At 42.2% G+C, this 25,987-nt stretch overlaps 1 protein-coding gene across 2 annotated transcripts in view; it reads left to right on the top strand.

The window, feature by feature from the left end:
- tmem135 (transmembrane protein 135) overlaps positions 1 to 25,638 on the top strand; it is a 471,653-nt gene extending 446,015 nt beyond the window's left edge. For both annotated transcript variants that reach the window (XM_041199702.1, XM_041199703.1), the window contains exons 12-15: positions 2,192 to 2,268; positions 8,039 to 8,137; positions 13,610 to 13,677; positions 23,395 to 25,638. In XM_041199702.1, the coding sequence (XP_041055636.1) occupies positions 2,192 to 2,268; positions 8,039 to 8,137; positions 13,610 to 13,677; positions 23,395 to 23,524 (374 nt within the window). In that variant the 3' untranslated portion in view covers positions 23,525 to 25,638. The remainder of the gene's footprint in view (positions 1 to 2,191; positions 2,269 to 8,038; positions 8,138 to 13,609; positions 13,678 to 23,394) is intronic.
- The last annotated feature ends 349 nt before the right edge of the window (positions 25,639 to 25,987 follow it).

The following is a 25,987-nucleotide window of genomic DNA, read 5'->3' on the forward strand; positions in this document are numbered from 1 at the left end:
CAAAGGTTTTACATTGGATTACTATTGCTATTTGTAAGAATGGACAGAATTTCTGTTCTGGAGACTGTGCAATGGTGGGTGGGAAAGTTGGCGTGATTCCCTCTGGGTGGCGGGGTGGGTGAACACATGCGATCTTCTGCTTTTCAGCTCATTAATTACGCAGCTGCGAGGAGCTCAGCAAATTTCATGGCGGGGCAGGCAGGAAGTTGCCTGGCCTGCTGTTACCTCGCTTTCAAAGTTTCTGGTGCCATATTTAAAGAGCAGCAGGGCAGGCATTCACTCATTGCAGGCCAGGAGCTCTGCATTACTCCTCCAGAGTCCTTGCGGCCGCAGCATGTAATAAAGAAGCTTGCAGATGTGAGCAACCACATCCCAGGACATGCGAGGGCACTTTTGGCATTGCTTCTCACTCATCTCTAGATAACAGTACCAGTGGCAATACGCCCATGGTTGGGCCAATACTTGACATTGCAGTGGCCCATGTTCGCCTGCATTTTAACCATGTAGAGACCTCACTGCCTTTTGCTGCTCAGGTCCTTGGTCCTCTTTGCCCTGTGCCAACAGGCAACAGGCCCTCCATCTCATCAGGATGAGAGCCATTACTGAGGCAGGGCTGCCTACAGCCTTTATCATCGATGCCTCAGTGGATGTGTGAATGAATTGAAGTGATACATTTATTGAGCATGTCCTTTACAGATTTCCCTCCATCTCAAAGCCTGCAGACAAGTGTTAAGCCCTTCATTTGGCCTCTCTCTATACATGGCATCTCCACCCCACCCCTTCCAGGTAAAGGACATCCTGGAGGACCAGAGATGGATGTTCCTCCCGTTCATACATGAATGTGTATGGAGACTTGGCTCTCATCCCCTGGTCAAAGAGCAATGTGCAAGAAGCCTCACGTGGACACTTTTCCACTTGTCTCCATTACCCTCGAGACTCTATAGAGAAGCCATTGCCTTGACAGTATAGAAAGACTAACCAGATAATCGCTTGTCAGCCAGGACCAATAACAGAGAGAGGAGAACACATCTGAGCATTTGTGACATCCATTTGCCTCATAGTTATTAGGATGTCCCTTTGGTCAGCCACTTGTACTGACCTTGAACTCCACCCAATTGAAAAGACCCTCCTATCACTTTGTGAATTCACATGTGCACAGCAGCTGTGTTGTCCAGAACAGCCTTGAGAAAATGGTGTACGTAACTTTTCAGACACGCTCCACCACCTTCTACCCTCCCCCTGTCACCCATTAACTTGCACCCGTTACCATAAACCCACTGAATATCACCACTCCTCTCCTTTCTGTTACCCTTGAACCTCCTTCCGTTACCCTGGACTCTATAACGATCCACCTCCACATGCCTTTCCTCCCCTCAGAGCCAACACCTGATACCGTCCCCATGTCCACCCTGACCCTGCCCCCGCCTGTTAAACGAGCCACTTGCCTCGTCCCCTTCTGTGACCCACCCGATGAGACCTTCACTTAGCAGACTCTCACCTTGGACCTGCCACCGTACAGTATCTCACTTCCCCCTCTGACTGTGACTGTTCCCTCCTACCACCAGTAGCCTAAGTTCTCCCCCCAGTACCTCACCACTGACCCTGCCCACTAAGACACTTGCCCCCCCCTGCCCAACCCCCAGCCCCCTGCCCCTCTCCTTTCCCAGACACTTCCCCACACCAACCCAGACACTCTCCCTCCCCTTCCCCCTATAAACCTGCCTCCCCCTGTCCAGCCTTGGCACAGCTTGTGATACAAGGACCCAAAATGTCGCCGCACTGCTCTTAAAGGTAGGGAAAAGCAGCATCTACTCAGCTCGGAACGGACTGAAGCTGGCCAGGTGCACGCCATTTATATACAATCGGGAGACAGATTGTTCTAATGATCAGCTGGCGGGGTACTTAATTTGGCAGGGGAATGTAATTCCAGCGGATTGGCCTTTTAATGAGCATTCATGAGATGCAAATGAATCAAATGTGGCTCCCGACATAGACCTATGGGAACCTCGAGCCACCTTCGACCTGCCATCAAAGTCAAGAGAACAAAATTCCAAACTAATTTCCCGCCGGCAGGAAACTGAATCTTCCCATCACGCCAAATTTAGTGCCATCGGCCGCCACGATTTCTGCAGCTGGTGGGAGTGGAAAATTTCACCCAATGGTCAATTACATTCTTAATATTTTTATGCAGGTTTCTTAGCAGGAATGTCAATGATGTTTTACAAAAGCACATCCATCTCCATGTACCTGGCTTCTAAACTCGTGGAGGTAAAAGCAGAAGTTTTTTTTATACATATGTGTTGCAGTCTGGATGTTTCCATATATAGACCATAGTATTTTGTTAGCTAAGTTTAAAAAATGTGATCACATCTTTGTCTGTCTCCTTACTAAATGGTAAAGATTTTTCTCTCATATGTAACTTGGGAATGGTTGGAAGAAGAGTGAAAGGGTTGGAAGCACACAATCCAGGCTAACATCCTCTTTATATTGCCTATGGATTTCTTGAGGGATTCAGTCACTTTATTTTCCTGTAGCTTTTTAACAAGAGTTCACAAATGGATGGACACAAACTGACTTTAAAAATAGATACAATGCCCCGATATTTTTCATTCTCTTCTCTCCCATGCCCTGGCGGGCACTCAAGAAAATATTTGTTCTAGCCTTTGCACCTGGCTCTTTTAGACAGTGGATCTGAGAGAGCAAGGAACAAAGCCAGGGAAGCCCAAAAGGCTAGTGGTAGATATTTCCCATTCCCCACCCACACAGGTCTCCAATGGAGGTATACAAACATAAAAAATAGAAGCAAATATAGACCATGTGGCCCCTTGAGACTGCTCTACCATTCAGAGCTGTGAAACTTTCGTATTCTCTATTTCAGAATGTTGTAGTTGTTTCATGATTGAATATATTTAAGGCTGAGATAAACAGAGATAGAGATTTTTGATCTCTCAGGATATCAAGGAATATGGGGAGCAGGCAGGCAGGAAACTGGAGTTGAGGTCAAAGCCTTTGTAGGTGCTAGCTCCTCAGCTTAAACTGATGCTGTATTTTACCTATTCTTTCTTCATATTGTACTATATTCTTCCCTCTCATAAAAATATCCAATTCCCTTTAAATAATGTTATAGACTGTCTCAATCATTGGTGCAACCACTGGTGAGATGATAGTTGGAACATGGAAGCCTATCCATATCTCAACACTCGAGGCTGGCTCATGCCAATTATTATTCTTTACAATAATTTGAATGTAGCCAACAGATTCATTAGTTCTGAAACATTTTCAAGCTGGGTCAAATCAAGAAATTCAGCTAAGAATATTGGTTGTGCTAAGTCTGCAAAAAAAATCTTTCCCTCTGATTCTCTACTTACCTTTCTTACTCTTTATTCTGTTTATTATTTTGTTTGTTCTCTTTCACATCAGTTTCACTTTTAGCAACAATTTACATTTATCTACAGAAATTTCCAAGATATTTTACAGAGGGAAGATAAAGTAACAATACAAAAGCAAAATACTGTAAATGCTGGGAATCTGAAATGAAAACAGGAGGTGCTGGAAATACTCAAGTTTGGCAGCACCTGTAGAGAGAGTTAATAGGACAGATTTTAGTTCTGAAGTTTGAGATCCCTGACATCGGACACATTTCTAGGTCTAAGCCCTGAATTGCATCGGCAGCTAAGGCAACCCGGTTTTGGTGAGCTGGCCAATTAGTAGCCTGGGAACATTCGCCATTCAGTTAAAGACTCTGGGTGGGCTCCTGAAGCTGGAAGGCCAATGTATGGCCATCCAGCCCCGAGAGATTGGCAAACCCATCATCAGAGGTGGGAGCAGCTGATGTACGGTAGAGAGAGATGCCATCTGAACACTGAAAAGGTGAAAGTAAAACTGGCCACAGGCACCAGATGACTGTGGAGGAACTTCTTCACAAGACAGCCAGCAGCCACAACTGTGTCCATTACATGATTGTGGCCACAGGGACAGGAAGGTTGAGGGGGGGATCAAAAATGGTACATGGAGCATTTTGGCCGCAGCAGGAAGCCTGCATGCCCCAATCAGCATTGGCAGAGTTGCCTTAATAGACCCTTAATGATGCCTAATTTGTTACCTGCCATGTGTGGGCAAATCCCCCCCCCCCCCCCCCCCCACCGCCACCCCTGCAAACTGGCATGTTCCAAAATGGCTCAGAGGTGGGAACATGCCAGTAAACCATCACACCAGACGTTGATGACAGGAAATTGTGGGCCATCTGCCTCCAGTCCCTCCTCCGCAACTGTTTAAAATCGTAGCCCAACATTTCAAGCCTGTGATCTTTTATCAGAACCTCAGACTGAAACATAAACTGCTTCTCTCTCCACAGAAGCTGCCAGGCCTGCTGAGTGTTTCCAGCATTTTCTGATATTGGAACAATTCTGAATCTTAATGAGTAAGATTTGGAGGGTGACCAACAGCATGATTGGTGAGCTAGATTTTGATTAGGTTTCTGGGGGCAGAAAAGAGGGCAGGCAGCGGAGTGCAATAAGGAAGATTTACAGAGTAGGACCAAAACAACTGAAGCTGTGCCATATATGTGGGGACAAGAGGTGGAAGGGGTGAATAGCAGGCCTGAATCTGGAAACCTGAGATATAGGAAGAGATCTAAGGTAGCATAGGTGGGATAAAACATGGAGGGATTTGCAGATGAGGGTAGATATTTTCCATTCAATACATTGGGAGACGGGTAGATCAACAAGGATGAGGATGGTGGCCAAGCAAGGTTTAGGCAAGAAAAGACACAATTGGTTAAATCATGCATGAGTTGCAGTTTATGAAAAGTGAGATTGGGAGGCTAGCAAAGAGGACATTGGATGATTTGAGTTTAGTGGAACAAAAGGGCAGATCTGGGGTTTTTGGCAATGGGATGGATGTAGGGTAGAAATGGGTGATGTTGCAGGAGTGGAAAGTAAGCAGTCTTGATGATAGAATCGGTTCGCAAGAGGATGCTGAGGTTTTGTATTACCTGATTCTGCCTAGGTGAATGGCCAGGAAAGGGAGGTGGGGTTAGTGGCAAAAAAAGTGAGGTTCATGATAAGTTCTGAAAATGATGGGTTATCACTGGGAGAAAATTTTGACTCATTCACACCTTTATTGTCAGACATGGAGCCTAACAGCCCAGAGGTAGTGAAGAGGTTGGAGAGATATAATCAACATACATGTAGAAACTGACCCTTTATAAGAATGATCATCAAATGAAACACTTAAGGTGAAGAAAAAGAGACGGTGAAAGATGGGGAGAAAGAAACCCTGGAGCTGATTGTGTGAATGAAAGAGAAACATTTGATGTAGTGGAATAGCTTGGAGTGTAACCACACAAGGATAAATCTATGAAGCTGGACACCAGAGGGGATTAACAAATAGGATCTTAGTCACAGAGAATGCAATTTGTTACTTTGGCCAGTTGTGAAAGGGAAGTTGAGGGAGAGTTAATGACACACTCAAGAACCTTAGAGAAGAAAGAGAGGCGAGAGGTGAGTTGGTAATTAAAGAAGGCAAATAAGTCAAGGAGAAGTCATTTTGAGGATGGTGATGGTAATTTGAAAGGGAGAGATATGGGGCTGAGTTTTTCCGGTCCCAGATAGGCAGGTTAAGAGGCAGGACTGGGAGGAAAGTTGGAATATAGCACATCAGGTTGACACATTGCCACCTCTGAGCCATCTTGCTGGAGCTGAGGTGAACATGGCAGAGTCTACCTCTCCAGCATCATGGAAAGCCAGTTTGGTCCATAAATGGCTCAATTGTGGGAAAGATTGGGAAGCAATTAGAACTTTTCTGCAAATGGCTAGAAGACAAGCAGACAAGACTCAGTGGAGGGGTTGAGAGAGGTGGTGAGATGATGGCAGATGCACCACCTGTTGAGCCTGGAACCTGCCATTTGAATGGAGGTAGCCTCCCTGTGGCAGATCAGGTCTATCGATGGCTCCTCTCGATAACTCCGACCCAGACCTGCTGTGATGCAACAGTCACAGCTGCAATCGCAAGCCACCCTGAGGAGGATTCCCCCTTCACGATGATGGTCTGACAGCTGTGGCCATGTGTGAGTTTTAATCTCATGCCGTGCTGTAGAGTACGCCTCCATTTTGATGTGCCCTTGCAGTCTCCTGCTTATCTCAGCAGTGCTCACTGCTTCTGGTGGGACTGCCATTGGGACATTGCAGTGGGCCTTCCGATTGGATCTTCTGCTTCCCTAGTCTGCCCACTATCCTTACTTGGATGGGGCTCTCAGAGGAAACTTAATTTGCTGCCTCCGGGAAGATCTTGAGCAATGTCCAACCAGATTCCTGACCTGTTTATCAGACATCTCTGTTAAGAATATTAGATTTACAGTATGTTTCCCGATACTGTTTATTTTCCCAATGCATCAGCCCCTTGGAAAAATTCAATTTTGGTCTTAAAATTCAGGCTAAAAGCGATTTGCATCCCAGATAAACAAAAAATGCTTCTGTGTTACCTCTTTTAATTTGCTAAATATAATTTTATCATTCCAATAAAGCTAATCCTTGTGAAGCAGAATGCTTCTTGCAAGTGAAAGGTAATAAATTTAAGGCTTCCCTTTAACCTTTTATTTTCTGTGGTTATATGTAGGTTTATGAACAGCCATAGTTTACTGCAGTGGATAAATACAAGTCGTTGAAGCTTAAAAAAAATTGTGATTTTTAAAAAAAATCCTCTTTGTTTAATAAAATTTAATCATAGGAAAGATAAAGGAAAATAAACTAAAATACTAAAAATATGAAAGATGAATTGGAAATGTTGGAGATACTCATCTGGTACTTCAGCACATGAAAAGAGAAAAAAATGATATATAGGAGCCTTTACATAAATTATATTGAATTTGAGCTACAAATGGTCCCTGAATAAAGCCATATTGAATCGAATCGTGATAATCAAATTAAAGCTTCTATACCTCAAATATGTTTGTAGGACCACTCATTTTCTCCTGGTCCAGTTATGGTCTATTGCTGCTTCAAGAGCTGGTTTCCCATTTTTGCAACTTGCCACTACTGATGTGCACTGTGAAAACAGGCCTGGGTGGTAGTTCTTCATTACTGTCCAGTGCTGCTGCTGCCTCTCTCTCCTTTTCAGGTTCTCATTCAGCACACGGCCAGCTTGAGATTGTGAGCAGGAACAGCCTGTCCATTTGCTTAGTTCTGGGTTCTTGTTTTTGAATTTGGTGGGTCTACCAGCATGGTACTGACTTCATAGGCCTCAGGTCTCAGAGCACCTCCTTCAATTAACTTGGTCAATTTCCAGTGAATACAGTTGATGCAAAACATTAGAAATTTCATGCTCAAATTAGGAAGGAATACAGTTGGAAATTCTTTTTAAAAAAAGTCAAAACATACAAGGATAATTTCTTTACTATTCCATCCTTTTTTCTTAATTTTGTGCAATAGCTTGAGTAAGCTGACAAGTTTTTATTCAACAATTTTCTTTGCCAGTTTTCTTCCTCCTCCTGTTGCCTGGCACCCTTCAGAACCTTGTCCATGTTAACATTATCCCTATGTGAGGCTTGGCAGTGTGCGTGTCAGTAGGCTGTAAAACCATGAGGCATCACAGCTGAGCATTATCCTGCCCTCTTTCACACACGTGCTTCAAGCAGTGTTCATTGGATAACTATCAAATATGTGTTTCTCTCTCCTAACTCTAGTGCATTGAGGCCAATTGTCCCAGGAAAGAGAGGCAATACTATTAATTATGAATAGTTTTCCTGCTCGTGGAAGTTCTTATGCTGTCAGATGCTCTGTTACCTTATACAAGACTGCACTCATTTCAAGAGTCACGGTTTTAATAGTTTTGCCAAATGGCCAATGACATTATTGATCACTTGAACCTCACGCGAGGGGATTGCCAGCAGTGGTTTGTGATGAGTTCAAATATGTAACATATTGCAAGATATTGGATCCTTTTCATAGTTGTTGGGATACTGAAAATTCCGGTATTAAAATTAAAATGATGGTGGTCAGATTACTTCTGTAAATAATTGGAATTCATTTTTTGCTGGCAGACAATGTATTTCAAAGGCATTGAAGCAGGAAAATGTCCATACGTTGCGCATGCAGATACAGTCATCTATGCGATTTCCACAGCCATATGTTTCCAAGCAGTAAGTACCAAATATTGTGACAGATTTGAGTACATTATTCTTCAGAAACTCTGTCTCTGTGTCTTTCAAAGTAGCAGGAGTTATAATATTAACTAAAGTGACTCGTGACTGTATAATATAACAAATTCTTGTGTATACACTCTAAAAGCAATAGATTAAAACAATATTTCGGAGGCTTTGAAAATCTGCTTTCTGAACATGTGCCCAGTTACTGTATCTGTTCATAATCCAGTTCAACTGAAATTAATAGTAAGAAATTAATTTGATGGTAGATGCTTTCTTTACCTCTGAGACCTGGTTTCAAATCTAGCTAAGACTAATATCTTCTGGCTGTAGTGATCTTGGGTGAAATAAACCCAGTGGACCTGAGTAAACAGCATAACAATAGCCACCAGTTGAAAATAAATTGGTTATGCTATTTATGGAGATTGACTGTAAGGATGCACAATTTGAGAAATGGAGGATGATGCACTGGGCAAAATTTGTGTCTCCACATGGGTGGGGCAACTATGAAAGTGGGCAGGTGTGAAACTTCGCACCATTGACGGGTGTGCCAATTTGCCACAAGTGGCGGTTAGCCAATTAAGGGGAGGTAATGACCTATTGTCAGAGATCGACTGGAATTTTCAGTTGGCTTGCTGGCTCCCTGTGGCATGGGAAATATTGTTTTTGGTCACAAAGTAACCCTATCAAGCTGAGTCATTTGGAAGGATAGTAGCTGCTTGCTAAGTACCAATTGCATTGTTCATTCTCAGGAATTAAAACTAAGTAATCATTTGCCAAAACTATAGCTTCAAGTCTCAATGTATAACCTAAATGTTAAGAATACTATTTCACACCGTAGATCTCAATGTCTACAGAACGACTTCCTTACCAAAATCACTAGAATAACAACTCCGGTTTCTACAATCTCAGTAAAACCAACTTTTTCATCAGAACATTAGATGTGCTAAATTTCTCAGATTAGGAAATTTATAAGATGCAAGCTGATACCAGAAAGACATATGGAAGGAACAGGAAACCAAACTTAAAATAACTATATAGAAAGGAGTTTTAAGTATGTACAGCAATGTATTTTTAGTATGGCTCTTTTTTCTTCTTAATTGACATCATTTCTCATCCAGTGTAATTGCGCAAATGTTGTCTTTTGGTTGTGTAACAGAAGCACACAAAAAGAGTTATGGCTGTGAGCTATGTTTGCTATGTATAGCCAATAGAAGGCATAAACTCAGGAAACCTCAGAAGAGTTGGTGATGCAGTACCATATGTAGAACTGAAGAACTATGTTGAACTATGTTCAGGCAGGAATCCACACTGGTTTTAGTTGAATTGCAGTCTTGCACTTAACATTATCATCCAAATCGATGAAAAATTCTAACAAATTCCCAAACGATGTTGATTGTCTACAACTTACAGTTGCACTTTCAAGTTCCCAACTGCCTATCATTTGGCCTTCCATTCGTCATTACACTGTTGTTTTGAGCCAAAAACTCCCTCACCTCTAGCTTTGATGTTCCTGTCCCCAGAAAAATACTTACTCTCTCCCATCCCAGTTGTTGCCTGTGGTGTGGACCCATCTGCATCCCTCACATCCAATGCATGACAAACTTGATTGTATTTGGTGTACAATCAGTTTGGTCATCCAGCACCAGATCTGAATTGACCACATCAAAATAGCCCAGTATGCCAGAATCTAAACAGCAAAGAAAACTCCCAGCTTCAATTTTCCCCTATCAAATGTCTCCTCAAACCCCTCTCCGTGTCCCTGCACCCTCATCACCAAGATAGAGGTGAAACATTAGCTCCCTCTAATTGCTTCCCCGCTACCCACCAGGTTAATCCTCCTTCCAATTCAAACACTGAACTTTAAAGATAAGAGCGAAGTAGCTGAGCCAGTGTTGTCATGCTTCCTTATCCAATGTCACCTCATTCACTTGAGTGAAAATTATTGCCATTTATAAAACACAGTATTAGTGTTAACAATGCACAGTACTGGTGTGGGAGTCTGGGAAATTGCTGATTTATTGATCCTGTGAGAGCAGCACAAACGGGCCCTGGAAAGTCTGGTTGTCCACACAGAAACCACATAATTGGCAACAATGTAGAAATCTTTAATATTTATAAGGGTTTGCAGAATTTGGTTTTAGGTCTGTCAAATTCCTGATTCAAGGACTAAATACAGGATTTAAAGTTCAAGAATAAAAGGATTTGCACAAGATTTTTAGTGGAGCAAATTATCAGTGTGCTAGTGAATCAGAAGCCATGGCAAGTGAAGACTTGATAATCCCTATTAGTAAGGAGAATACTAAGCTATTAGTTCTGGAATCACAATCTGGAACCTGGTGAAAAGTTTGGATAAGTAATCGAGATGTGCCAATGACCTTTTGCCTGAAAGGTTACTTTGTTGCTATTACATTTTTTTCAAAATACAGTAAGCTATCATTAAACTTATTTAAATTAATTTCCTCCAATTAAATATTGGGGAGACGGAAGCCATTGTTTTTGGTCCCTGCTCTAAACTCTGTCCCCTAGCTACTGACATCCCTGTTGCTGGCAACTGTCTGAGACTAAAGCAGACTGTTCGCAACCTTTATGTCGTATTTGAGACGATCTTCTAACCATGTATTTATACCATTAATAAGACCTCTGTAATGTTGACTTATTCCTGCCTCAGCTCATCTGCTGCTGAAATGCTCATTAATGCAAAAATAAAATACTGCGGATGCTGGAAATTGGAAGTAAAAACAGAAAATGCTGGAAATACTTAGGTCAGACAGCATCTGTGGAGAGAAACAGAGTTAATGTTTCCAGTCATGATGACCCTTCATCAGAACAGTTAATATCTTTGTTACCTCTCGACTTGGCTATTCCAATGCTCTTCTGGCTAGTCTCCCACATTCCACCTTCTGTAAACTTGAGCTCATCCAAAATTCTGCTATAAATATCCTAACTTGTACCAAGTTCCATTCGCCTATTACCCTTGTGCTCGCTGACCTACTTTGGCTCCCAATTGAGCAATGTCTTGATTTTTAAATTGTCATTTTGTTCTCGGGTTTCTCCATGGCCTTGCCCCTCTCTATCTCTTTAATCTCCTCCAACCCACAACCCTGTAAGCTTTCTGCAGTTATCTAATTCTGACATCTTCAGCATCCTTGAGCAACTGTAGTGGTTGTGCCTTCAGTTGCCTAGGACTTAAGCCCTGCAATTCGTTCCCTATCCCTCTCTCCCTCACTACTTTGCTTTCTTCCTTTAAAATACAATAATTCCTCACTTAACTTTGTAGTTGCATTCCTAAAAAGTGCAACTTGAAGTTAAACAATGTTAAGCGAATCAGATTTTCCCATTATAACCACTGGAAAAGCTGTAGTTAGGTTCTATAGGACCTTTCTCGTTAACGAGTAGGTTAGACAAAGGAGAGCCAATGGATGATATCTACTTGGACTTCCAGAAGGCCTTTGACAAGATGCTGCACAGGAGGCTGCTCAGTAAGATAAGAGCCCATGGTATTAGAGGCAAGGTACTAGCATGGATAGAAGATTGGCTGTCTGGCAGGAGGCAGAGGCAGAGGAGATAAGGGGGTCCTTCTCAGGTGACTAGTGGAGTTCTGCAGGGGTCGGTGTTGGGACCACAACTTTTCACTTTATACATTAATGATCTAGATGAAGGAACTGAGGCATCCTGGCTAAGTTTGCAGGTGATACAAAGATAGGTGGAGGGACAGTAGTATTGAGGAGGTGGGGAGGGTGCAGAAGGATTTGGACAGGTTAGGAGAATGGGCATAAAAGTGGCAGATGGAATACAACGTGGGGAAGTGTGAGGTCATGCACTTTGGTGAGAAGAATAGAGGCATAGGCTATTTTCTAAATGAGGAGAGAATTCAGAAGTCTGGAGTGCAAAGGGACTTGGGAGTCCTAGTCCAGGATTCTCTTAAGGTTAACTTGCAGGTTAAGTCGGTAGTTAGGAAGACAAATGCAATGTTGGCATTTATTTCGAGAGGACTAGAATATAAAAGCAGGGATATGCTGCTGTAGCTTTATAAGGCTCTGGTCAGACCACATTTAGAATATTGTGAGCAATTTGGGGCCCCGTATCGCAGGAAGGATGTGCTGGCCTTGGAGAGGGTCCAGAGGAGGTTCACGAGAATGATCCCAGGAATGAAAGGCTTAACATATGAGGAGCATTTGAGGACTCTGGGTCTATACTTGATGGAGTTTAGAAGGATGAGGGGGGATCTGATTGAAACTTACAGAATATTGAAAGGCCTGAATAGAGTAGGCGTGGGGAAGATGTTTCCATTAGTAGGAGAGACTAGGACCCGAGGGCACAGCCTCAGAGTAAAGGGAAGACCTTTTAGAAAAGAGATGAGGAGAAACTTCTTTAGCCAGAGAGTGGTGAATCTATGAAATTCATTGCCACAGAAGGCTGTGGAGGCCAGGCCATTGAGTGTATTTAAGATCGAGAAAGATAGGTTCTTGATTGGTAATGGGATCAAAGGTTACAGGGAGAAGGCAGGAGAATGGGGTTGAGAAACTTATCAGCCATGATTGAATGGCGGAGCAGACCCGATGGGCCGAATGGCCTAATTTCTGCTCTTATGTCTTATGGTAAAAACATTAAAACACTATACCTTGTAAGTTGAAATACTTTACATTGCTAAATTCCTATATTTGTAAACAGAACTTTTAAAACAGAATAACTTAAAACTATAAAAGAAATATGCTGAATCCTTTCTACTTATCTCCCACTTTCGACCCTCCTGGCCACCGCTGACTGTGTTCGCTCCTGCTTGCCACACGTCTGTCTCACTGTCCACCGACCCATCAACCTTCTGACACGCCTATCCTCTGACTCACCACTTCCCTCTCCTAAACCTTTGCTGAGAGTGAGTGCTCGGGAGACAAGCGGCACAAGGCAGGAAGAGCAGCTTCCGAGTGAGAGCAGTTTCGATTTGTAGAGTTGTGGAGTTAAGTCTCGAGCTGAAGGGTTGATGAGAGGGAGGATGAGCAGCGATTGGGAGATTAGTAAAAGGGAGTGTTGGGGAGATGGAGAGGCCACTCCAAAATGGCGCTTATGGGTTCACGTGACACCTCATCAGAATCAATGCAAAGCTCCCAACCCTAAAGCCAAATTCTGGCACCATTAACTGCGCAATGTTAAAGCGAAACATCTTGAAACAGAAAGGCCGAAAATGATGACTTACTGTACTCCTTAAAACCTACCGGTTTGACAAAGCTTCTGATCATCTGACCAAATGGGTCCCTTAGAACGTATAGCAAAATGGGAGTTATTAAATGGTTAACTTAGAGAACAAAATGTGTTGCACTTATCAGTAGAATACAAGTTTGAATAGCTTTCTCATGGAATTAAATCAACATAAAATGTAATCCACTGAAATGCTTTCTGTTATTCAGGTCCAATTGCATTTCATTTAGTGTTTGAAAATTTTTGATTAACTTTCCTCATCATTTTCAGGCTGTGATGGAAGTACAGAACTTACGGCCTTCCTACTGGAAGTTTCTACTGAGGCTTACAAAGGGAAGGTAAGTGCCTCAGTTAACTTCAGTCCCTTAGGGCAGGATTTTTAAGGAGTCAGGAAGACTCTGTCGACCTTGAAAAATGGCAGATGGGTCCTGGCTGTGGACATCTCACCCCCTATATCCGAGAGATCCAATTCTTGCCCACAGGGAGAAGTGCCTGGGGTGTGATTCACATAGGTGGGAAACCCGAATTCAGCAGGGCCATTTGAACTTAGTGCTGAGTTCAAACAGACCCCATTTTGGTTGTTCCAAGGGCCTTAACATGCAGTGTGGGAGTTATGAATTGATGGAATCGATACACCCTTCAAGGACAGATAATGTCTATTTGAGTGTCGTGAACTTAAGTGTTTTAAATCCTCTGCTTTTTAAGCTTGGGGGGAAAAACAGGCTTATGTTTCAGTGAAAGTTTTAAAAAAACGCCATTCATTGGACTGCTTTGATTGACAAGCTGTCTGGTGTAGGTTAGAAAAAAGATGACCACCTGTTCCACGGTTTCAATAGAGTTCTTTTTGATATTTCCCAAGGGCTGTTATTATGTCGTTATGAATGCTTGGCTGAGTTTCTAAAGCCACAAAAGCACTTACCTCAGCAGGGATGCCTCGTTCATAGTTTGATTGATAGTTTAAAGAGGCTATTAAATGATTAGCTCTTTGAATTGGCCACTTAATAGAAGTATGTTTGTTTTTATAACAGATTAACCACTTGAGATTTAAAAGTTTCATTAATGCATTTTTTTAAACTATCAAGTGTGTATGAGTGAGAGCTGTATTTGATTGTTAGATGTTTATTTTTTGTCATCTCCATTTGGCTCCTGAGGTTGAAAGTTCATGACATCTTTGTCAATCCCTCCTTTGTCCCCACCTATCGCTGGCCTTCTTTCCAGCTTTAGCTGCTCCACCACCCTTAATCAGTATAAATTTCATCACATTTCCACTTCTCTTCAGCTCTGGAGAAGGGTCATATAGACTTGAAACGTTAACTCCGTTTCCCTCTCCACAGATGCTGTTAGACCTGCTGAGTTTTTCCACCATTTTCTGTTTTTGTCCAAGATTCTGTATGTTTTTTTTAACTGTTTTCTCAACCTGCCCTGCCAACTTCAGTGAGTTGTGCATAGACACCCCAGGTGTCTCCGTTTCTGCAGTTTACCACAGAAATGGTTATTTTATTGTGTGCTAAGAATTTGTCAGTGGTGTGAATTGTCTTTGCTAAAGTTTTTCGGTAAAGTTGACCAAACAGATTTGTTTATCTACCTGGCCATAAATCTGCTTATCTATTGACAATTGAATTGCAGCCTGATTTTGTTCTTTATTTTTGTGGCAACTGTAGTTCAGTTTGTAGCACCTTCGCCTCTGACTGAAAATTCTGGGCTCAAGTCAAGCACAAACATCAAGCTGGACATTCCAGTGCAATACTGAGAGAGTTTGGCACTGTTAGAGGTGCTGTCTTTCAGTTGAAACGTTAAATCAAGACCCTGACTGCCCCCTCAGGTGGACATAGAGGACCCTAAGATACTATTTCAAAGAAAAGCAGGGGAGTTGTTCCTGGTGTCCTGGCAAATATTTATAATAATTCTCTAGGTTTATCAGTAGTATTTTGATTTCGTTCAGTAACGTACAGATGTAGACCACAAATGAGAAGAAAATCCTGTTATGTTGACCTAAGATAAAGTATCCTGAAATAGAAATTGCTTTCTACCTTCATCAGCAATTTATGAAAGGTGATTCATTGGAACCCATATAAGATTATTTAAGATTAGGTTTTAGCTGTTAAGCTATTTACAGAGCATTGAATACAGATCATCAATGCCTCAGTGTCAGTTTAATATCTTGAAGTCTCCTTCCTTTGAAGAACACTTTTATTCTGAAAGGCTCCTGAAGATGTCGGGGGTGTGATTCTGTGTGTATTGAAGGTAGCCTGCAGTAGCCATGATCATGGTGGAGAAAATAACTTCTATTTTAAGCACCCAGTTTCAGCATCAGGCCTTCTCAGGCCAAGTACAGCGCAGCAAGATCCAAAGCAACAAACTCTCTACTCTGGCCCAGCATTGTGCACCTGCCCCTACCTCAGGAAATTGCTCCCTGCTGCACAACAATTGCCTTTATATCATGTTAAAGGCATTATATAATGACCCAAGGTGTTTTACAAATATTATTAAAACAAAATCTGACACTGAGCCACATAAGGATGACCAAAAGCTTGGTCAGAGGTAGGTTTTAAGGAGCATCTTAAAGGAGGAAAGATAGGTAGAGAGGTGTAGGGAGGGAATTTCAGAGCTTGGGGCTCAGGCAGCTAAAGCATGGCCGCTATATGAAACGCTTAAATCAATGATGGTCAGGGGGCCGAATGGGTGAAGTGCAGAGAACTTGGGCAGTGGGAGGGGGGATTGCGTGACTGTAAGGCTTGAGCTGATTATAGAGATAGAGGAATGCTTAACTGAAATCTGGTGTCATTCAACATACGCACAGGAGATGATTGGTGAACTGGATGTGGTGCAAGTTAGGACACAGGCAGCAGAGCTTTGAATTACCCCAATTTTGCAGAGAGTCGAACGTTGGAATAGTCAAGTTAGGAGCTAACACAGGCATAGATGAAGGTTTCAGCAGCAGATAAGCTGAGGCAAGATCAGAATCAAGTGAGCTACAGAGGTGGAAATAGGCGGCCTTGGTGCTGGTGCTGATATGTGGAAGGAAGCTCATTTCAACATTAAACATAACAGCAAGGATGTATACAGCTGGGAGATATTTTCCATTTCTCACACCAACCATCCTTAGGTCTGTCTGGCTGACATTCCCAACTAATGCTGGTTTGGTGTTAAGGCCCGAGCCTACAAGGAACAGAATTTAACCTGCGCAAATTTATTTCACATTGGGATCTAACAAGCGGCAATTGGAAGAGGAGAGTTTCATCCCATCAGTTTGGACTGTATTTAGAACCCAAAGATAAAAATAGAAATAAAAATAGCTGGAAGTACTCAACAGGTCTGACAGCATCTGCGCAGAGGAATACAGTTAATGCTTCGAGTCCGTATGACTGTTCATCAGAACTGAGGAAGTATAGAAATGAGGTGAAATATAAGCTGGTTGAGGGGGGTGGTGGGTGGTGGGACAGGTAGTGCTGGATAGAGGGCCAGTGATAGGTGGAGGCAAGGAAGAGATTGCCAAAGATGTCATAGACAAAAGGACAAAGGGGTGTTGACGGTGGTGATATTAGCTAAGGAATGTGCTAATGGTGACATTAAGGATAGAAAGCAGGACGAGCAAGTGACAGCCCTAGTGGGGGTGGGGTGGGGGGAAGGGATCAAAATAGGCTAAAAGGTGGAGATGAAACAATGGATGGAAATACATTTAAAAATAATGGAGATAGGTGGGAAAAGAAAAACATATTTAAAAAATTATAAATTATTGGAAAAAGGGGGATAGGAAAGGGGGTGGGGATGGAGGAGAGACTTCATGATCTGAAGTTGTTGAACTCAATGTTAAGTCTGGCAGACTGTAAAGTGCCTAGTCAGAAGATGAGGTGCTGTTACTTCAGTTTGCATTGAGCTTCACTGGAACATTGCAGCAGGCCAAGGACGGACATGTGGGCATGAGAGCAGGGTGGTGTGTTGAAATGGCAAGTGACAGGGAGGCCTGGATCATGCTTGTGGACAGACTGAAGGTGTTTCACAAAGCGGTCACCCAGTCTGCTTTTGGTCTCTCCAATTTAGAGAAGACTGCATTGGGAGCAGCGAATGCAGTAGACTAAATTGAGGGAAGTGCAACTGAAATGCTGCTTCGCTTGAAAGGAGTGTTTGGGCCCTTGGACAGTGAGTAGGGGGGAAGGGGCAGGTGTTGCACCTTCTGTGGTTGCATGGGAAGGTGCTGTGGGAGGGGGTTGAGGTGTAGGGGGTGATGGAGGAGTGGACCAGGGTGTCCCAGAGGGAACGATCCCTGCAGAATGCCGCCAGGGGGGTGAAGGGAAGATGTGTTTGGTGGTGGCATGATGCTGGAGTTGGCGGAAATGGTGGAGGATGATCCTTTGAATGCGGAGCCTGGTGGGGTGATAATTGAGGACAAGGGGGACACTATCATGGTTCTGGGAGGGAGATGAAGGTGTGAGAGTGGATGCACAGGAGATGGGCCGGACATGGTTGAAGGCCCTGTCAATTACCGTTGGTGGAAAACCTCGGTTAAGAAAGAAGGAAGATATGTCAGAGGAACTGATTTTGAAAGTGGCATGATCAGAATAGATGCGACGAAGGCGAAGGAACTAAGAGAATGGGATGGAGTCCTTACAGGAAGCGGGGTGTGAGGAGCTGTAGTCGAGGTAGTTGTTGGAGTCAGTAGGCTTGGAATGAATATTGGTGGACAGTCTATCACCAGAAATTGAGACAGAGAGGTCAAGGAAGGGAAGTGTCAGTGATGGACCATGTGAAAATGATGGTGGGATGGAAACTGGAAGCAAAATTAATACATTTTTCCAGGTCCAGACGATAGCATGAAACGGCACCGAAGCAGTCATCGATGTACCAGAGAGAGTTGTGGGAGGGGACCTGAGTAGGACTGGAACAAGGAATGTTCCACATACCCCATAAAGAGACAGGCCCATGCAGGTACCCATAGCCACAACTTTTATTTGGAGGAAGTGAGACAAGTTTAAGGAGAAATTGTTCAGTGAGAAAACAAGTTCAGTCAGACGGAGAATAGTAGTCATTGTTCGGGATTGTTTAGGCCTCTGTTCAGGAAGAAGCAGAGAACCCTCAGACCATCCCAGTGTGGGATGGAGGTGTAGAGGGATTGAACGTCCATGGTGAAGAGGAGGCAGTTGGGGCCAGAGATCTGGAAATTGTTGATATGATGTAGGGCGTCAGAGGAATCGCGGATGTAGATGGGAAGAGACTGGACAAGGGGAGAGAGAATGGAGTCAAGATGGCAAGAAATGAGTTCCGTGGGGCAGGAACAGGCTGACACGATCGGTCTGCCAGGAAAGTCCTGTTTGTGGATTTTGGGGAGGAGGTAGAAGCGGGCCGTCCGAAGTTGGGACACTGAGGCTGGAAGCTGTGGAGGGAAGATCTCCAGAGGAGATAAGGTCAGTGACAGTCCTGGAAACAATGGCTTGATTTTCAGTGGTGGGGGTCATGGTCCAGGGGGAAGTAGGAGGACGTGTCTGCAATTTGACGCTCAGCCTCTGTGAGGTAGAGGTCAATGCGCCAGCACCACCCTTGTCAGCATGTTTGATGACAAAGTCAGGGTTGGACCTTGGCGAATGGAGTGTGGCAAGTTCAGAAAGAAACAGGTTAGAGTGGGTAAGAGGTGCAGAGAAATTGAGATGACTGATATCACGCTGACAGTTCTCAATGAAAAGGTCAAGAGCAGTTAAGAATCTAGAGAGAGGGATCCAGGTGGAGGGAGAATATTGGAGGCGGGTAAAAGGATCCGTTGAATGAGGAGAGGACTCCTGCCCAAAGAAGTGAGCACGGAGACAAAGGCGGTGGAAGAAGAGTTCAGCTTCGTGCCGACACCAAAATTCATTGAGGTGAGGGTGTAAGGGTATGAAACTGAGTCCTTTGCTGAGCCCTGAACGTTCAGCATCAGAGAGGGGAAGGTCAGGGGCTATGTTGCATCCACGGCTGGGACTGGGATTGGAAGACAGGATGGGATCGGGGGATGGGCAGGGGTGGAGGGTCCTGGATGGGTGTTGGTGTCGATGAGTTGTTGGAGCTTGCGTTCCTTTGCACCTGAAAGAGACAAAGCTTCTTGTTGAGGCGTCAGATGAGATGAAGAATAAAATGAAACTGGGCACAAGGACAGCTTAGAGATAGGGTGAGTCAGTGCTGCTGGAGAGAGAGCTCGAGTGTGTTCATTTGGCGGCGCATGTCACTGAGTGTAGATCTCAGGATGCGACGAGAACAGCAGTCCAAGGAGCGTTATATGTCCCGGAGGTACCTGTAATCCTGGGTGGTTTCGAAACATGAGGGATGGAATTTGAGTTGGAATCCACATGGGGTAAGTCGGAGACGGAGATAGTCACTGAGGAAGGAAATATGGCTGTGAAAGCGAGTTTTAGTAAACACCTTGTCAAACACCAGGAGAGAAATGGAAAGCAATGAAGGTGAACAGGGCAAAAGAGACAAGCGGAAATCCTGTCGAAGAGAAGAACAGTACTTCTTCAAGGTAGGCATTCCTGGAAGAGAAGTGGCAGTCAATTAAACACTAAGATAAAAGCAAAGTACTGCGGATGCTGGGAATCTGAAACAAAAATAAAAATAGAAATAAAAATAGCTGGAAAAACACAGGAGGTCTGACAGCATCTGCGCAGAGGAATACAGTTAACGTTTCAAGTCCGTTTGACCCTTCATCAAAACTGAGGAACTATAGAAATGAGGTGAAATATAAGCTGGTTGAGGGGGGTGGGATAGGTAGAGCTGGATAGAGGGCCAGTGGTAGGTGGAGGCAAAGAAGAGATTGCCAAAGATGTCATGGACAAAAGGACAAAGGTGTGTTGACGTTGGTGATATTACCCAAGGAATGTGCTAATGGTGGCATTAAGGATAGAAAGCAGGACGAGCAAGTGACAGATAGCCCTCGTGGGGGTGGGGTGGGGGGAAGGGATCGAAATTGGCTAAAAGGTGGAGATGAAACAATGGATGGAAATACATTTAAAAATAATGGAAATAGGTGGGAAAAGAAAAATATGTTTTAAAAATTATAAGTTATTGGAAAAAGGATCAGAAAGGGGGTGGGGATGGAGGAGAGACTTCATGCTCTGAAGTTGTTGAACTCAATGTTAAGGCCGGCAGGCTGTAAAGTGCCTAACCAGAAGATGAGGTGCTATTCCTCCAGTTTGCATTGAGAACCAAAGCCCTGGAAGGCAACGTCTATCACACTTCACCACCAATCTTCATAATTAATTTCTGTGATGCTAAATATAATCTTCAATTGTATAGTATCATTTTCATATTTATAATGGCGGTTATCTCAATATTACATTTCACAATGCAGTGAAAACCTTTATGTTAACTGTGTTTATATATTTGCCCATTATATTTACCTTCAAACCCGTCAGACTGACTGTGAATGAGGGAGTTTTGCAATATTGATGTGTTGGCTACAGCAGTAAGACCCAAGGTGCAGTTGCCTAATTCCCAAGGCTGGATATGAAGGATACAAAAGACTAGGATTGTCACAAAACTTATCATATTTTTCTTAATAGTATTGTGGGATATTGTAAGGTAGGCTTGTGTTTGTGGGGTTCTGTGTGTGGCTGATTTAATCGAATTAGAGTCGGATAGACTGCAAGGTTGAAATTATCTAGAGAGTTGGGCGTAAAAAGGACATTTGAAATAATTAGTGAACTAGGGTAAAGTCAGTCTTAGGGGTGAATGAAATTTGCATTTTTAGATAAGGGAAAAGTTGTTGGATTTTCAAAGAAACATGATAAAGTTTTACAACTGACCGGATAAATAGGGTAAGGATATTACGTTTATTTTTCCCAAAAGGAAAAGGCCATATTGACAACATGAAAGATTTTTATATTATGGGAAATGTATATTCCAAAGAAATATGGGGAATGATGGGATTTACAGATTAAGGAGAAATATATTTAAAGAAGGATGGAAAGCTGTGAGGGGGTGGCTGCGTAAGACCTAAGAGATACACTGTGTGAAACAGACTTGGGAAAACAGCCTCTAGCCACTTTGCAGAAGCCTGCTGCTCCAGTAAACAAAGTTGCGTTAAAAGCCTTTGGAATTCCACTGTCGAGTGGGTGCCTGTGGTAACCTTGCTAGACTGCCTATCTAAATTTGAAATCTATTTTGGACTGTTGGCTTAAAGGTGTATAATTGTGAATCAGGTTAATTAGAAATTTTGGGATTTGTTATAATATTAAGTAATGGTGAAACTGTAATCTAATGTTTATATTTTAATTCTTTTGTTAATAGATGTTTTAATTTAATTTTTCGAATCTCCAAAGGTATTAGTGGACTCTTTACTTCTGAATTCATTGCACAAACCTTCTTGTAATAAATACAAATTGTGAAACCATTGTGATAGCATGGCCAAGTTTCCCTGGTTGATTTGGTCAGCCTGGAAAATGCCACCTGCCATATCATAACAGGATATTTAGGTAGACAATGTTTATTGCTCACTACAAAGCTGACTTGGCTTGGCCTAAATAGCCAAGTGGTTATGGTACTGGCTTTGTAACCCCAAGATCAAGAGTTCAAATCTCACAATGGCAAACTATGAAACAATGTAACTTCATCTGAAACAGATGGAAACAGGTTTACTCAAAAAAAAAAGAGTATCAAGAGTTCAAATCTCACAATGGCAAACTATGAAACAATGTAACTTCATCTGAAACAGATGGAAACAGGTTTACTCAAAAAAAAAAGAGTATCAAGAGTTCAAATCTCACAATGGCAAACTATGAAACAATGTAACTTTATCTGAAACAGATGGAAACGGGTTTGTACTCAAAAGAGTTACAAAGCTGACTTCTCCCTTCCAGCAGACCAGACTGCCAGCGCTGGCTGATTCTTCCTTATATACAACTGAGTATAATTACTAAATCAAAGCCAAGCACCTGTTCACTTTTAACCATCAAGTACTGGGTATTTACCATTCATTAAACAGAACCTGTTAGATGCTAATGGGTGTTGAAAGGAATAGCTGTTATTTTATTTGAGCCACCACGCAGTTACAGTCTCTGGCCACTGGGTGTTGCCATGGAGCAGGATTCACGGAGCAAGTCTAAGATTCTGACCTCCCAGCAATGGCAATTTTTTTGATACAGGTAAGTAAACAAGTTGGGAGAAAATTGTAAGTTCAAATTAATTCTACAAAGTTTTTCCCACATACAGAAGTAAACTTCCTTTTTTGCAACTTCCAAATGACCTGCCCATCAATCGTTGGGTTCAGTTTCTGCACTCTTTTCCCTGTCCCATCAGTTAACTGCTTACCCTTGGGATAATGTCAGGTTCTATTCCATTTTCTCTGCCTGACCTACAATACTGGCTCCCCCAATACCCTGGTTTCCACAATGGTGTAAACTCCATTTTAGGAACTCAGAGCTCTGCTGTTGAGGCAATTTGTAGCATTCAACCTGCCTCTCGGCCTGAACTTGAAACACTCCCCCCTGCCCCCATCTAATCACCACCCCCACTGCCTCAGCACTCCCTCCCCCTTTCTCAGCCCCCCCTTTTTCTCACCCTCCCTCTCTTTCTCAGCCTCCCTTCCTTTTTGCTCCTCTCCCTTTCCCCTTCCCTCATCCCCCCAATTTCTTCCCCCTCCCATTTCTCCCAATCCTTTCCTCATCCACCCCATCATTTCCCCCCTCCACCCCGTCTCTTTATTCCTCCCTCCACCCCGTCTCTTTATTCCTCCCTCCACCCCGTCTCTTTATTCCTCCCTCCACCCCATCTCTTTATTCCCCCCTCCACCCCGTCTCTTTATTCCCCCCTCCACCCCGTCTCTTTATTCCCCTCCACCCCGTCTCTTTCCTGACCATGGTTTCTTTATCTCTCTCTCTCTCCACTAAAGTTTCTCGACTTGAATACTGCACTAGGCCTTAACTTCCAGTGTAAAATATCACAGGAGATCAACTGGACTAAATGAACCACAAAAAAGAATCAGTACATGACTGCTGCAGAAGTAAATTAGGTAGATCAGGGACAAGCAGCATAATTGTATCTTCAAAAAGTAAGATTTTCGGTGTTAACCTTTATAATTTTGTTTCAACCAGGTTTGCTCTGATGAACAGAAGAGCATTGGATGTTTTTGGCACACAAGCCTCTAGAGACTTCAAAGGATTCATACCAAGACTGGACCCAAGATATACTGTTGTAAAACCAGAACTTGGACTCCATTCCTGACTACCCACTGGTTTCACTGGCCAGGATAAACATTCATTGGATTGGTTCAGGTTCTCATGACAGGTTTAACAAGAGTCCGTAATTCCGGTGTTTCACCCTAAAAAAAAATGGTCAATGATCCATATTCTTGCTGTTTTCCTTAAGAGAAGGGCTATCTAATTGAGCCCATCTTCTATTATTAAAAGAAATGTGAATGCTTAAAGTAAGTACTTATTTTTTTGGAACTTCAGTCGCTTCTGTTAATTGATCCAGATTTTGTTACAATTTTTGCTTGTTATTTTAAATGTGATACACATAAATTCAGGTTACCACAAATCTCATTTATGCCAACTGCTTTTTAGCAGGATCTCGCCCATTTTAAATACACTGATGCTGATGAATTTGTTTGAGAAATTTACTTTGTTTTCTCTTTCATGTATTCTATGGTTATGGTTTCATTGCTCATAGCCAATGGTTGACAAGCAAATGAAATAAACAGAATTTGATGGGAAATAAGTTACATTATGTAAATTGGACCATCCACTTGCACTGCTGAAGAAACATTGTTTTTAACATTAAATAGCTCTATTGGTTTTTATCAATAAAGCCCTATTCATTTCTGTTTAGTAACGTATTTACTGCAGAATTTGCCAGTTCACTTTTAACTGAATGGAAATTTTCATATTCTAGTATATTAAAAACATCATAAAGGTGAATAATTTTGCCTGTAAATGCAATATCAAGAGCATTTCAGGCAAAACTCTTTTTATCACAGGAATTCAAAACAAATAAAGCTGTTCAATTGGAAATTTTACTTAGTAGTTGATCCTAGAATCTTTTATTATGGTTAGGTTACACCAACCCTTCGAGTGCTGAAGAACTTCTGTTTCTGAGAATAAAACAATTGTCACCGGTAATTTGTTTTAAAAGGATATAGTGCAGAAATTGAAATTCCAAAAATTGAAAACGTACAATAAAATCAACTATCTGTCAATTAAATGTTTTATTCTACATTGAAGAAAATAAAAAATGTCATTTTTAGACATAGTCCATAATAGTGTAATATTCCTTCTATTTACAGAAGAAAGCTTGTGTGTTGGATCTGTAAGAACCCTCTTTATTTCTACAGCTGAAAATGTGTAAATTGAACTATAAAAACAGATGTTTTACAAGTGATATGCAGACGATGGTAAGAACTGCTCTAGCATACTACATATGCTCTAAATTAGGAATAGTGGTTTCCTAGATCCATATATGTTGATTACTCAACATGCTGTGGTTGAGATCTCCTAATTATGACCTAAGCTGTTCAATTAGACCATCTTCATCAGTTCCAGTGGTAGATGAAATTAGAATGGGGGGTACTATTGTTTCCTGTAGCCTTATGCAAACATTGCATTTACTCCCAGCACAAGTGGTTGGCATTGACAAAAGCTGTGACTTGTATTCCATCAAATAATGGCATGTGTCTAGTAAATAATCAGTATATTTACAGGTGTTAATTACCTCATAAAGCAGGACTTATCTCACAGCGTGATGTGAGTTGCTTTGGTACTTTTGATCAAAACTGTGAGTATTCAAATTATTTCAATGCATTGGAAACATTGAGATTTTCCCTAGTATGCACTGGAAAATTATCATGGAAGAATTGATTCAACAACATGTCAAACTTTAAAAGGGATTCATGTCTTTTGTGAAAAATTATTTTACTTCATTGGTCTATATGTATTGAGCTACAAAGGGCTAAAGGGCAGTTTGTACCTGTTTATGTATGGCTTATTACTGCAAAAAGCACAGTTTGTTGCTTTTGTTACCACTCCATTTGTCCATACTGCCTTAAACCTCTGCCTAGAAAACTTGAGTTTGAAACAGAAGCAAAAGAAAACAAAAGACATGAACCCCTTCCGCTATCAACAGACAGCTCCAGTGGTTTGTATAAAATGTTTTCAATGCAGAGAGTGGCAAAACAAATCTAAAGAAGATTATGCCATGTAATTGCATTCGTTTTTGTAAGAAAAAATAGGAAACTCAAAACATGTAAATCATGTGATAAATTTAAGGCTGCATCTTAACAAGTTTGTAAAGTAATATAAATATCCTTTAATTTTAACAATTAAAATACTAATAAAACATCAGTAAGACCAAGTATATTTTTACCTACAGTAATAGAAGAAGATAGTATCATTGTCAGTATGTTGTCAGTTTTTATTTATCAGAAAGATGTTGTTTTGAGGAATAAAACAGTTCAAATAACAAATGCAGTTTAGAAATGTATGTAAACAGTGGTTCTGACTCAAAATGTGTTCATCTGTGGTCAAAGCTGACACTCCCAGTGCAGCACTGAGGGAGTGCTGCACTGTAAGAGGTGTCATCTTTTGGATCATATGTTAAACCTAGACCCATCTGTCTGCTCGGGTAGATGTAAACGATCCCATGCACTATTTCAAAGAAGAGCGGGGGAGTTATCCCCAGTGTCCTGACTAA

Source organism: Carcharodon carcharias, chromosome 11 (assembly GCF_017639515.1).
Source record: "Carcharodon carcharias isolate sCarCar2 chromosome 11, sCarCar2.pri, whole genome shotgun sequence".
Classification (NCBI taxonomy): Eukaryota; Metazoa; Chordata; class Chondrichthyes; order Lamniformes; family Lamnidae; genus Carcharodon; species Carcharodon carcharias.